Genomic DNA, 12,152 nt, shown 5'->3' on the forward strand with positions numbered 1-12,152 from the left:
AGTAAGGAAAGCAATCCCAAATGCTTTCATTTACTTAAAATTATTTGGCAGAGAATTCGACACTTTAATGATGGTCTGGGCCTGGCTGGGGCGATGGCACGCGTGCCCACAGAGAGGGCTCTGAGTACCACCTCTGGCCCCGTGCCATAGGTTCGCTACCACTGCCCTAGATCTACGGGAGGAAGGGGGAGAGAGAGAGAGAGAAACATTGCTGGGGGCAACGCTCCCAATTGCGTTAAATTTGTTTGGAGATTATTAAACTTGTCGTATGCTGTTTACCCATGTTGTTTATCCTCGGCTGAAAAGAGCAATTTGTAACGTTTCTGAAGTATTGTTTTATCTTTTAATCTTCTAAAACAAGGTTTGGTGCCAAGACAATTGGAATTTAAATGACTTCACCTTAGGAAGAAAAGAGAGTTGGCATCGGCTTTATAAGTCTGCAAAACCCCATTATGGAAGTGAAACTCAACTAGCTTCGCAATAGCGCTTTGTGAAGGAGGCGGTGCGGCTTCGGTTGGGTGTGTGGCTATAAAAGCTGTCTGTAGCAGGAGGAGCCTGGGGTGAAATATCTCCCCATCATTTCCATCTCATTCACAAAGGGTGCCCCCTTCCTTTCCTGCTGTTGGGGGAAACTGCAAGCCAAGGCAGAATGTTCACACTCCTACCAGCAGCTGCTAGCGGGGGACTTTGGGGGAGTTCCTGGAGGGGGCGGGGCATTCCCAATGTGATGACGTCACGTTGGGGACGTCCGCCCCCCCCCCCCCCCGTCGTCGAGCTCAACGCCGGATCTCCAGAAACGGCCGTTCACTGCACTTAAAGGAGCCGGCGTTTCCCTTTTAAATGCAGGAGCCGGCGTTTCCCCTTTAAGAGCAGCCGCGTTTCCCTTTTAAGAGCACGAAGCTGGCATTTCCCTGCAAGCTTGTGGAGATCAGGCTTGGGAGGAAACACGGGTTCCACACACTTAAAGGGAGAGAGAGGGGGGGCTGTGGGTGTTGGGGGTGGGGCTTCCCCCGGCGGGTAGAACCCCTCCCAAAACGGGGGACCAACCCTAGCAGCTGCTGGACACCCTCAGTTCCTCCCTGTTTTCAAAACTAAAAGAAGTCACAAGGAGGAACCAGGAGACGTTGTCCTCAACCTGGTCCCGGCTTCAGATGTCACCACAAGGCCAAATCTGATTGGCTGTACAGCATCCTCATGAAGCTAAAGCAGAGTAATGCCAGTGCTGCCGGTCTTCAGTTGGTAGGGTTGCCAACTCCAGGTTGGGAGATTCCTGGAGATTTGGGGGCAGGGCCTGGGAAGGCAGGGTTGGGGGAGGGGAGGGACCTCCGCAGGTTATAATATCATAAAGCCCAGCAGGAACTCATTAGCATAATAGGCCACAGACAACAGCAGGAACTCATTAGCATATTAGGCCACACCCTGACAGCACCGCTCATTAGCACATTAGGCCACACCCCCATGTTACCAGAAGTGTGGTCATCCAGCCACACCCACCTTTCCCTTCTTATTCCGTTTACCTTGTTTGTTGTCAAAACCCAGGGCCTTTTTTTGTAGCAGGAACTCCTTTGCATGTTAGGCCACACACCCCTACTGTAGCCAATCCTAATGAGTTCCTGCTGTTGGGTGTGGCCTATTATGCTAATGAGTTCCTGCTGGGCGTGGCCAACTCGGGAGCCAGCCGGAACTCCGTTCCTGTGCGTTCCTGCCCCAAAATAGCCCCGGAGCCCACCCTCCAAAGCAGACATTCTCTCTGAAGGGAACTGGTCTCGGTAGCCTGGAAATCCTTTGTAATTCCAAGAGATCTCCAAGCCATATCTCCAAGCCAGGCCACCTGGGCATCTTTGGGTTTCAAAAACGGTAGGAAATGTGGCTCCCAGTACCAGTGGAGAGTGCAACCGCTGCCACCAAGTTCACAGAAAAGGGCAAAGTAAAGGACTAGGCAGGTAGGTTCAGTGATCGTCCCCACTCTGTTCTTAGGAACTCCCAGGGCTTTTTTTTGTAGAAAAAGCCCAGCAGGAACTCATTTGCATAACAGGCCACGCCTAACAGCAGAAACTCATTAGCATATTAGGCCACACCCCTGATAGCATAGCTCATTGGGATATTAGGCCACACAACCCCATGTTACCAGAAGTGTGGTCATCCAGCCACACCCACCTTTTGCTTCTTATTCTGTTTACCTCGTTTGTTGTCAAAACCCAGGGCTTGTTTTTGTAGCAGGAACTCCTTTGCATGTTAGGCCACACACCCCTAATGTAGCCAATCCTGATGAGTTTCTGCTGTTGGGTGTGGCCTATTATGCTAATGAGTTTCTGCTGTTGGGTGTGGCCTATTATGTTAATGAGTTCCTGCTGGGCGTGGCCAACTCGGGAGCCAGCCGGAACTCCGTTCCTGTGTGTTCCTGCCCAAAAATAGCCCTGGGAACTCCATTTTCCTTCCAGAAAAGGTTACCCGTTCAGCCCCATTTCCATTAATTCGGATCCTGCTAAATCAGTTGTTTTTGTGCCTCAGGTGAGATTGGAAGAAAGCTGCCGGTTCATGCACTCCCTCTGGCACCCGTCTCCACTCCCCTAATATCAACAGGAAGCGGGTGATCGTGGCCCAATCTGCATCTAGCATTTGCTCTGCTGTTTTACCAAACCATAAAATGACCATAAATCTATGCAGATGGCTCAAGTGGTTAAGACGCTGAGCTGCAGACAGGAAGGTCTGTAGTTCGGCAGTTCGACCCGAGTGCCGCATGACGGAGTGAGCTCTGGTCCCAGCTCCTGCCAACCTAGCAGTTCGAAAGCAAGAAATTGCAAGTAGATAAATAGGTACCGCTTTGGTGGGAAGGTAACAGCATTCTGTGTGCCTCGGTGTCTAGTCATGCCAGCCACATGACCACAGAAACGTCTTCGGACAGCGCTGGCTCTTCGGCTTGGAAACGGAGACGAGCACCGCAACCCTAGAGTCAGATTCGACTGGCTTTCGAGCGAGGGAGACCTTTACCTTTACCATAAATCTGAGAGATTAAACGAAGTGAAAGCGGCATGCAGTGTGGAGGCTTCCATAGAATCCAACAATTCCTCAAAGTGAAAGTGGCGTGCAATGTAGAGGGGAATTTCTGTTCCCGCATGAGTCTGGTAAAGCAGCGGAGTGAATGCTAGATGCAGATTGGGCCCACGTGGGATATCCTGCGTCTTCTAACTCTCACATCCGTAGGAAAGAAAGGTCCTTCCCGCATTTGCCTGCCACTCCGGATTTTCTCAGTGTTCACGTCGAGGCAATTTAAGTCCACAGCAAAACAGCATCCAAAGAACCTGGGGCAACAGCAGGCTGAAATCGGGCTGACCACTGAAGGGAGGGAATGTAATGCAGAATGGGGAGGAAACCCTGTAATAAGAAGATGGTTGAACTCAATTTTAGTGCAGAAGGGGGGAGGGGTCATTTCGTAGAAAAAGAGGTGCAGGAGCTCATTAGCATAACTCATTTGCATAACTCATTTGCATATGCCACGCCCCCTGACATCACCGGAAGTGTGTCAGAAGGCAACACCCACCGCTCAGCCTCCACTGGACTGTTTTGGATTGCTGGCTATTGTGTGTGTGGGGGGGAACGTGCAGATCTGTCCTCGCAGAGGAGGGAGAGCTTGTACCTGAATAAAACTTGGTCTTAAAGGTGCCGCTGGACTGTTTTAGACCGGGGCCCGGGGGGGGGCTTTATTTCGTCTGAGAGAAATTTTTTCCATTACTTGTGCAATGAAATAGGTGAAACTGTCATTGAACTCAGTGTGAATCGGGTAGCTTTTCTACTGAAGTGCAATTTCCCACACATCATCCACTTATAGATTCTTGGTCAGAAGAAGACGTTTGTCGAAACGGCATCGCATTCCGGAGACCACCGTCCCGCCGTCGTCATTATTTTCTATCTTATGTAACTGGATTTGCAATTTGAATGTGTTAGTATCACTTTTGTAATTTTCATATTTATAACATTATTGCTATCGTTAAAGAAACATTGAGCGCACTTTATTTATTATTTATTTATTTCATTCAACTTTCTATCCCGCTCACCCCCCCCCCCAAGGGGCTCTGAGCGGCTTACAATTCTAATTCCGAACGATCCTAATCTAGGGCCACATGTATGTCGGGAAGGTGAAATTCCTACCAGGCACCCTGTTCTGTAGCAGAACTTTACACAGTTCCTGTGGCTCTATCTTTTCATGTCTACGGACTGTGACCATATTTGTCTTTGTACATACTGATTCGATATAAGGCAGCTTTGTGTGTCTGTGGTCAGACGGACGGAATAATCCACTTTCAGTGCACTTTCGAATCGGATTTTGCCAGTTCACACAGTAAAAATCCAGTTGGAACGTGGGTTGAAAGTAGATTATTCCGTCTGTCTGACCATAGCCTGTGTGTGTGTCTCTCTCTGTGTGTAGTTTACCAGTAATGTCGAGGTTGGGATTCCCTCTGTTCTCCTGATGCCGTCTCTTGTGCTTTTTCCCCCTCCCTCTTAGAGACGCGTTGCTGACCAGTACTGTCAACTGCTGCACCAGCTTCATCTCGGGGTTCGCCATTTTTTCTATCTTAGGCTACATGGCTCATAAGTCCAAAGTCAAAATCCAGGATGTGGCCACTGAAGGTAGGAAGGCTCTTTTCCCCCTTGCCCCGAAGTGAAGTCTCCTCTCTTCAACCCTCACATCCCTACCAGAGCCAGTTTGGTGTAGTGGTGGACGTTATCTGGTTGTCTCCTGTCCTCCTCCTGATGGCCTCATTGGTTGTAATTATAAGCCAGTGGGAAGCTGGAGAATGAGTGCTCATAGCCAGAGTTCTATCAAGGTACCAGTTTGGTGTAGGGGTTAAGTGCGCGGACTCTAATCTGGGAGAACCAGGTTTGATTCCCCACTCCTCCACTTGCAACTGGCTGGATGACCTTGGGCAAGCCGTAGTTCTGCTAAGAGCTGTTCTTGAAAAAGAGCCGTTTCTGTCAGAGCTCTCTCAGCCCCACCTACCTCACAGGGTGTCTGTTGTGGGGAGGGACAGGAAATTGTAAGCCACTCTGAGACTCCTTTGGGTAGTGAAGGGCAGTGTATAAATCCAATCTCTTCTTCTTCTTCTCCCTCACAGGGTGTCTGTTGTGGGGAGGTGGAGGGAAAGGAGTTTGTAAGCCACTCTGAGACTCCTTTGGGTAGTGAAGGGCGGGGTATAAATCCAATCTCTTCTTCTTCTTTTACCTCACAGGGTGTCTGTTGTGGGGAGGGAAAGGGAAAGGAGATTGTGAGCCGCTCTGAGACTCCTTTGGGTAGTGAAGGGCAGTGTATAAATCCAATCTCTTCTTCTTCTTCTCCCTCAGAGGGTGTCTGTTGTGGGGAGGTGGAGGGAAAGGAGTTTGTAAGCCGCTCTGAGACTCCTTTGGGTAGTGAAGGGCGGCATATAAATCCAATCTCTTCTTCTTCTTTTACCTCACAGGGTGTCTGTTGTGGGGAGGGAAAGGGAAAGGAGTTTGTAAGCCGCTCTGAAACACCTTTCGGTAGTGAAGGGCGGGGTATAAATCCAATCTCTTCTCTCTTCTACCATTTTTTGTTAATGCCAGGGGTCTACAACTTGTTTAAAACGTCAGAGAGATACATATAAGAAACACATGGGAGGCGGCCCCGTAGCTAAGGACTTTTTTAGGGAGGGGGCCTGGAGGGGGCCCTGCCTGCTAATCCAATCAAAGACTCCAGGGCAAGGGCTGCAGCGGGCGGCCACAGCTTCCCTCCCTCTCCCCTCCCCTCCCGAAGGGTAGGCCTTCCCTGTGGAGCATCTGGGTCCAGCTCCCCCCTCCCCAAAGAGCCCCAGTGCCTTTTCCCGAGGCACAGCACCAGGGGCGGCCTCCGAAATCACTGCCCTTGTCCTCCCTGCCAACAGGCTGACTGGCAATCAGGGGGAGTTGGGGTAGGGGAGCCGAGACTCAGGAAGGGGCCCCATAAAAACAGCTAGGGGGGTGGACCCCGCTTTAGCTATGGGCCTGATGGGAGGTCTGTCCAAACATCTAGGTACAGTTTCCAGGTATTGTTGATGTGCTTTAGAATCAAAGACCGTTTGGAGTTTGTTCTTCTTATCTATAATGTGGGTCTCTGTTCATCCTAAGTGGGCCAAATCCTCTTACAGTGCTTTTAGAGAATGATTTTTCTCCCACAGCTTAGTTCAGCCTCCCTCCCTCCCTTCCTTCCACTGTAGAATCGGTACAGCCTATTCTTATGGAACAAAAAACAAATCTCTCTCATTACCTTAGAGATCTAATGAAGTACTGGTTACTTTCAGTGAATCTCTTCTTGCTTTCAAAGCTCTGTTTTATCACTAGGCAAGGCTATAGTTCTGTTAGCTATGCAAATGGCTGTATAGCGACACCTACTGTTGAGTCATAAACATTGCAATTCTACCAAACACAAACACTGCATTTCTACCAAAGGGGCTAAATTTTAAGAATTAAGAAACAAATCTTCTCCTTCTCCTTCAGGACCTGGATTGGTTTTCATCATTTATCCAGAAGCGATTTCAACCCTTAACGGATCCACCTTTTGGGCCGTGGTATTCTTCATCATGCTGCTAACGCTGGGGATCGACAGTGCTGTGAGTATTCTCCCCTGTCTAGCACGGCCCTTCGTGTCGCTTTCTGTGTTTCCTTATCTGTAGAATTATTGTACATATTCCCCTTATGTTGGCTTGAAACCTGCAGGAGTATTTTGTGCATGGAAAAGGGGTGTGTGTGTTTTTGGCTAATTTCCCCCTTTGTGCCATTTGTTGAGGACTCCAATGCCTCAGGGGCAGGATTTCAGGGACAATTTTTTAGGCTACAGAAGGAGGAAAGAGGTGAGGAACTCCTGTTCTGCTTATAGAAATCTCTTCCATCACCAGAGGTTTTCTGTGGGATCCAACCCATTGGGTTTAGCATCCCATGGGAAAGAGAAGGCTTAGAGGGGACATGATTGCAGTCTTCAAGTATCTGAAGGGCTGTCATGTAGAAGATGGAGCAGATCTATTCTCTCTTGCTCCGGATCGCAAGACTAGATCTAATGGGTGGAAATGACAAGGGAGTCGTTACCGACTAAGTATCAGGAGAAACTTCCTAACTGTGAGAGTGGTTGAGCAGTGGAACAGACTGCCTCGGGAGGTGGTGGATGCTCCATCGCTGGACGTTTTCAAGCGGAGGCTGGACGGCCATCTTTCGGGTATGTTGTAGGTATGTAGGGCTGTCTTTCACCTATGCTCCTGCAGAGTGCAGGGGGTTGGACTAGATGACCTGCAAGGTCCCTTCCAACTCTAACATTCTATGATTCTATGATCTCTGTGGATTTCTTTGATGCAGTTATATTATCTGTTTTCTTTCCTCCTGAGTTGCCTTATTCTCTTCTCTATTGTTTTCTTGGTTGTCTGTCCCAACCAGTAAGCTAAGTTAGTGTGAGCCAGCTCATAGTTTTTTAGCCTCTGGCTCACACATTTTCGTCTTAGCTCAGGAAGGACGGCTCCAGGACAAACTAATGTAGGTAGTAGCCAAATCACTCGCTCACAGCTTTCGTGCCAGTAGCTCACAAAGTAGGATTTTTGCTCATAAGACTCCACAGCTTAGAGGGAGCATTAGAGGGAGCAAAAAACCCTCCCTTTTCCCCGAAGTTTCTCCAAGCTTTCACCCATTCCTTGATTCATATCCTCTTCTTCCTCCCCCTCTCCAAATTACGGGAACCTGCACTACAAGGCAGAGGATAGAGGGAAGCCCTCCTTGGTGCTTCGGCATGAAACGGAAATAGATTTTTTTTAAATGCCCCCCCCCTCAATATGAACCCAATCTTTCCCATATAGATTCTCCCGCGGATGATACTGTGAGGGAAAGACGCATATCTATTTTAACCACAGTTTAAAGAACGCAGTCACATGAATGGCCCTCGCCACTTTATTTTTTTATTTTTTTATTTATGTTCTCACAGTTTTATCCCGCCCTCCCTGCAAGCGGGCTCAGGGCGGCTCATAACAAGGGCGCCAAGTGCCAGTATAATACATTAAAATCAAAATAAAACGATCAGACTAACATTAATAAAGTGCTCGGTGGTATTATTGCTTCAGTCAAATCAAGATGAAGGCTTGAGAATATATTAACCCAGAGCCCATTTTGGCGGCATCGATCCATCGCGGTACTGTAAAAGTTTTATATTGGGCCGTCCCTCACGGTAGTCGGTGGAGGTGGTAGTGGCGGCTCCTAATTAAAAGCCTGGCGGAAGAGGTCCATCTTGCAGGGCCTGCGGAACTGTGAAAGGTCCCGCAGGGCCCCGATCTCCTCCGGGAGCTCATTCCACCAGGTAGGAGCCGCCACCGAAAAGGCCCTGGCCCTGTTTGCCACAAGCCTGGCCTCTTGGGGGCCTGGGATCACAAGGCGATGTTGGGCCCCCGACCGTAGTGCTCTCTGGGGTATGTGTGGTGAAAGGCGGTCCCTCAGGTACGTCGGACCCTGGCCATATAGGGCTTTAAAGGTAAGTACCAGCACTTTGAAGCCGATTCGGAACGCTATTGGCAGCCAGTGCAGGGCTTTCAGCACAGGCCTTCAGCAGAGCACACTTGCTACTGGGAACTACAGATTAGGCTGAACGTGTCCTTCCTACCAAAAAAACAAGGCTGTCTACCCCCCCAGCCCCTCGCAGATCAAACAATGCTATCTAGACCCCAGTGTTTGACAGGGAGAAAAGGGGTGGACCACAGAAAAGCACCCTACCGAGAAAATTGTTTCAGAATGACTCGAGCAAGACAGCTTAATCACAGGTTGCAGCTGAAGGGGGGGAAAACACAAAGCGATACAGATGGTCTCCTTAACTGGAAGTGTCAGAAGTGAGACTTTGGGACCGGAATCTAGCATGGGATTGGCTCTGCTTGGGGCTGTACAATGAAAACAGTTCATCACGGACCACAGAGAGCAGGCGTATGGATGGATGTGCCTTCAGAGGTGAATTCCCTTTTCCAGCTGCTCCACGTACTGCATGGACTGATTCTATTGCTGCTACTCCTTCCCTAAAGTAGACACAAAAGTGAGAGTTGTCAGAAACAAGCGGCTCAGAAGCCCCATAGCATGGCCCAGGGGTCTGCAACGTGGTGCGCACGAACCCCTTTCCTAGCACCTGCCAAATGTTTTTAGAAAGTTGGTGGAGCCGGGTGGGGTTTTTGCCTAGCAGGCAATTTCTGATTGGCCATCGGAGACTTGGTTGGCTGTGCAGGTTTTTTCCAAAGTTGCTACAGCAGCAGCTCCTACCACTGTACAAGGATCTTCACTGTGATCCTGAAGGTAAGCTGTGTAGAGGTGTGCATTCGGCGATATCTGAGCTGAAAATATATCTGAAAAATACCTTATCTGTATTTTCCAGATATTCTTTTAGCCGGATATCGATTTGGCTAATTTTTCAGCTATCCGAAATGGCCAACCCCCCAAAATCCCCAAAATATTTGGGATTTTCAGGACCACCAGATAGCCGCAGTTAAAGAGCATTTAAAGGGATTGCAGTCCCTTTAAATGCCTTCCAAGTGAACTCACGCCACTTGGCCAAGGCATTTAAAGGGACTATGAAACCGTTGATACCAATGGAGGATGGGGCACCTTCTTTATGGGTCCATAGAACTGGACCCCCTGGTCTTCTTTTCAAAACTTGGGGTCCCCATAAGGTATAATGGGGCTGTTAAAAATCGAGTTTCCCAAATATTTACCGAATCCGAATACCATACTATTATTGGGATTTGAAAATATTGGGAAATACTGATATTTTTTGGGTTCGATATACCCGAACCCGAAAATACCGATTTTTTTTTGGCACACCCCTAAAGCTGTGTATGCAAGAAAATATTTTGAAATGACATGTAAATTTAGAAAGGCATCCTGTTAAATAGAGCTTCTTCCTGAAATGAGCTTCTGAAATCTATTCGAATTATTCCCAGCCTTACTCCATGACCTCTTGTGGCTAGCTCCGCCTCCTGCAGCAGCCAGTTCACTCTTGCGCCCACCACCCTGCATCAGGATTCCAAAGGTGCCTGCAGGCTCGAAAAGGCTGGAAACCCCTGAAATGGTCTTCAGCTCCACCTTGGGTCTGTTGACCCTGTCACATGAGTGAGAAACAGAGAGCATGTGAAAGATCACATGGCTGGTTTCGTGTCCAGTTCTCCACTTTGGTTTTTGGCCATTGGTAGAACAATACTGGGCATCAGGGTTTTCCACCATCTCAACGTCAGTGGCCTAAAGATCATTTCATAATCCGGACCCTTGACAGCTATGGAGATGCATGTGCGTGCTTTCTCTAGGTTGGGTATTTATTTTCCTTAGTTGAGGACAAAGAGGCTCCCAGAAACTGCAGGCCGGCCTGAAACTTACTGAGTACTCTTAACAGTACTCGGACCCTCTTGTTCTCAGTGCCAGAGTGGGATAAAGGTTGCCGCCCCCAACTATATTTAGACCAAGAGCGTGTTCCCTTCTGAGTGAAGTAAATAGACATTATGGCAATTGCTCTCACGAGAACTTTTTCTTGACACTCGGGACATGTCTGGGGCAATCTCTGGATTGGGTTTTTGCTTTTTCAGATGAGTCACTAGCCTTGAAATAAAACAAAAAAAGGGGGGGTCCCACCAATTTTTGAGTAAGAAACAAACCTGTGTCTGCCTCCCAATCTTCTACCCATTGGGTGGATGACATTGCGAAGGCTGACATATAAAGAAAAAGAAGAAGAGATTGGATTGATAACCCGCCCGTCGTTCAGAGTGGCTTACAAACTCCCCCTCCCCACAACAGACACCATGTGAGGTATGTGGGGCTGAGAGAACTCTTTCCAGAACTGTCCTTGAGAGAACAGCTCTGACAGAACTATGGCTTGCCCAAGGTCATCCAGCAGCTGCAAGTGGAGGAGTGGGGAATCAAACCCGGTTCTCCCAGATTAGAATCCGCGCACTTAACCACTACACCAAACGGGCTCTTTTCTGATGGGTGTACGGAGTGACCATCTGAAAGCTGTTTCAGAGGGGTGTATGGAGTGACCAGTGAATAAGGCACAATCAGAATTCGCATGCCTCTCCCTACGTCTTTTTTGCTCTTTTAATATTGATTTGGCCAGAATCTTAGCTGGATTCAGCAGACGTGTGTCAGAAGGCAGTACCCACCACTCAGGCACCACTGGACTGTTCTGGATCCCTAGTTCAGGGGTGGTGGTGAAAAGGAATGTGCGGAACTGTCCTTGCAGAGGAGGGAGAGCTTGTACCTGAATAAAACTTGGTCTTGAAGGTGCCACTGGACTGTTTTGGACCGGGGGGCTCTGCAGCTTACCTGGCTGCTTCTTGCTCTGACTGAGGGCTGCTGGGAGCAGGGGATGGGGCTTGTTGCATGTGCCCGCCCCCTGGGTTCTTTACTGCCGGAGCTCCGCTCCTGTGCGCTCTTGCAGAAAATGACCCCTGACCTTTACCTTTTTAAGTTTTCTGAAGACAGGGACAGTGATTTCTGGAGATTTCACCTCCCGCTTTGCCCCATATGCTGTCCTGTGGATCTGCTGACCCCCCCCCCCACGCACAGAAAAAAGGGGGACAGCTCTGTGAACAATAATGGGAAGGTAAAATTGCCCCCTCTTAAGAAAGCTTGTGCCCTTAAATTTCCAGAATACACACCAGGGTACCTGTGGTTTTCTAGATGACGGGGAACGCAACAATAACTTACAATTGCCTTCTTGCCTTTGACCTTCCTAAACATCATGATCTTCCTCACCCACCTTGGTAGTGTTGGAGACAGAATGCTGGACCAGACAGACCTCGGTATGTTTAAAGAAACTAACTCTGAAATCATCCCGGAAGAATTCTTATTAACCTACAACTCTCTTTTGCTTCCTCCTTAGATGGGGGGCATGGAAGCTATCATCACTGGCTTAGCGGATGATTTCCACATCCTGAAAAGGCACAGGAAGCTCTTCACCTTTGGGGTTGCGTTCATCACTTTCCTGGGTGCTCTGTTCTGCATCACAAATGTAAGTATTGTTTGGGGGAGGTGGGTGCCAACCGATGGGGTCACAGTGGCTTTCGCATGTCACAGTTGGAAGAAGTTGGGTTGGGAATATCATCACTACAAGGAAGGAAGGAAGGAAGGAAGGAAGGAAGGAAGGAAGGAAGGAAGGAAGG

At 48.8% G+C, this 12,152-nt stretch overlaps 1 protein-coding gene across 1 annotated transcript in view; it reads left to right on the forward strand.

Moving 5' to 3' along the window:
* LOC107122162 (sodium-dependent noradrenaline transporter-like) overlaps window positions 1–12,152 on the forward strand; it is a gene marked incomplete at its 5' end in the record, with an annotated part of 41,185 nt that overhangs the window by 3,357 nt on the left and 25,676 nt on the right. Inside the window, 3 exons of the mRNA XM_015425189.1 lie at window positions 4,505–4,629; window positions 6,490–6,602; window positions 11,873–12,001. Of these exons, the coding sequence (XP_015280675.1) occupies window positions 4,505–4,629; window positions 6,490–6,602; window positions 11,873–12,001 (367 nt within the window). The remainder of the gene's footprint in view (window positions 1–4,504; window positions 4,630–6,489; window positions 6,603–11,872; window positions 12,002–12,152) is intronic.

This window comes from Gekko japonicus, unplaced genomic scaffold (genome assembly GCF_001447785.1).
Source record: "Gekko japonicus isolate JY-2015 unplaced genomic scaffold, Gekko_japonicus_V1.1 scaffold5761, whole genome shotgun sequence".
In the NCBI taxonomy this organism is placed as follows: domain Eukaryota; kingdom Metazoa; phylum Chordata; class Lepidosauria; order Squamata; family Gekkonidae; genus Gekko; species Gekko japonicus.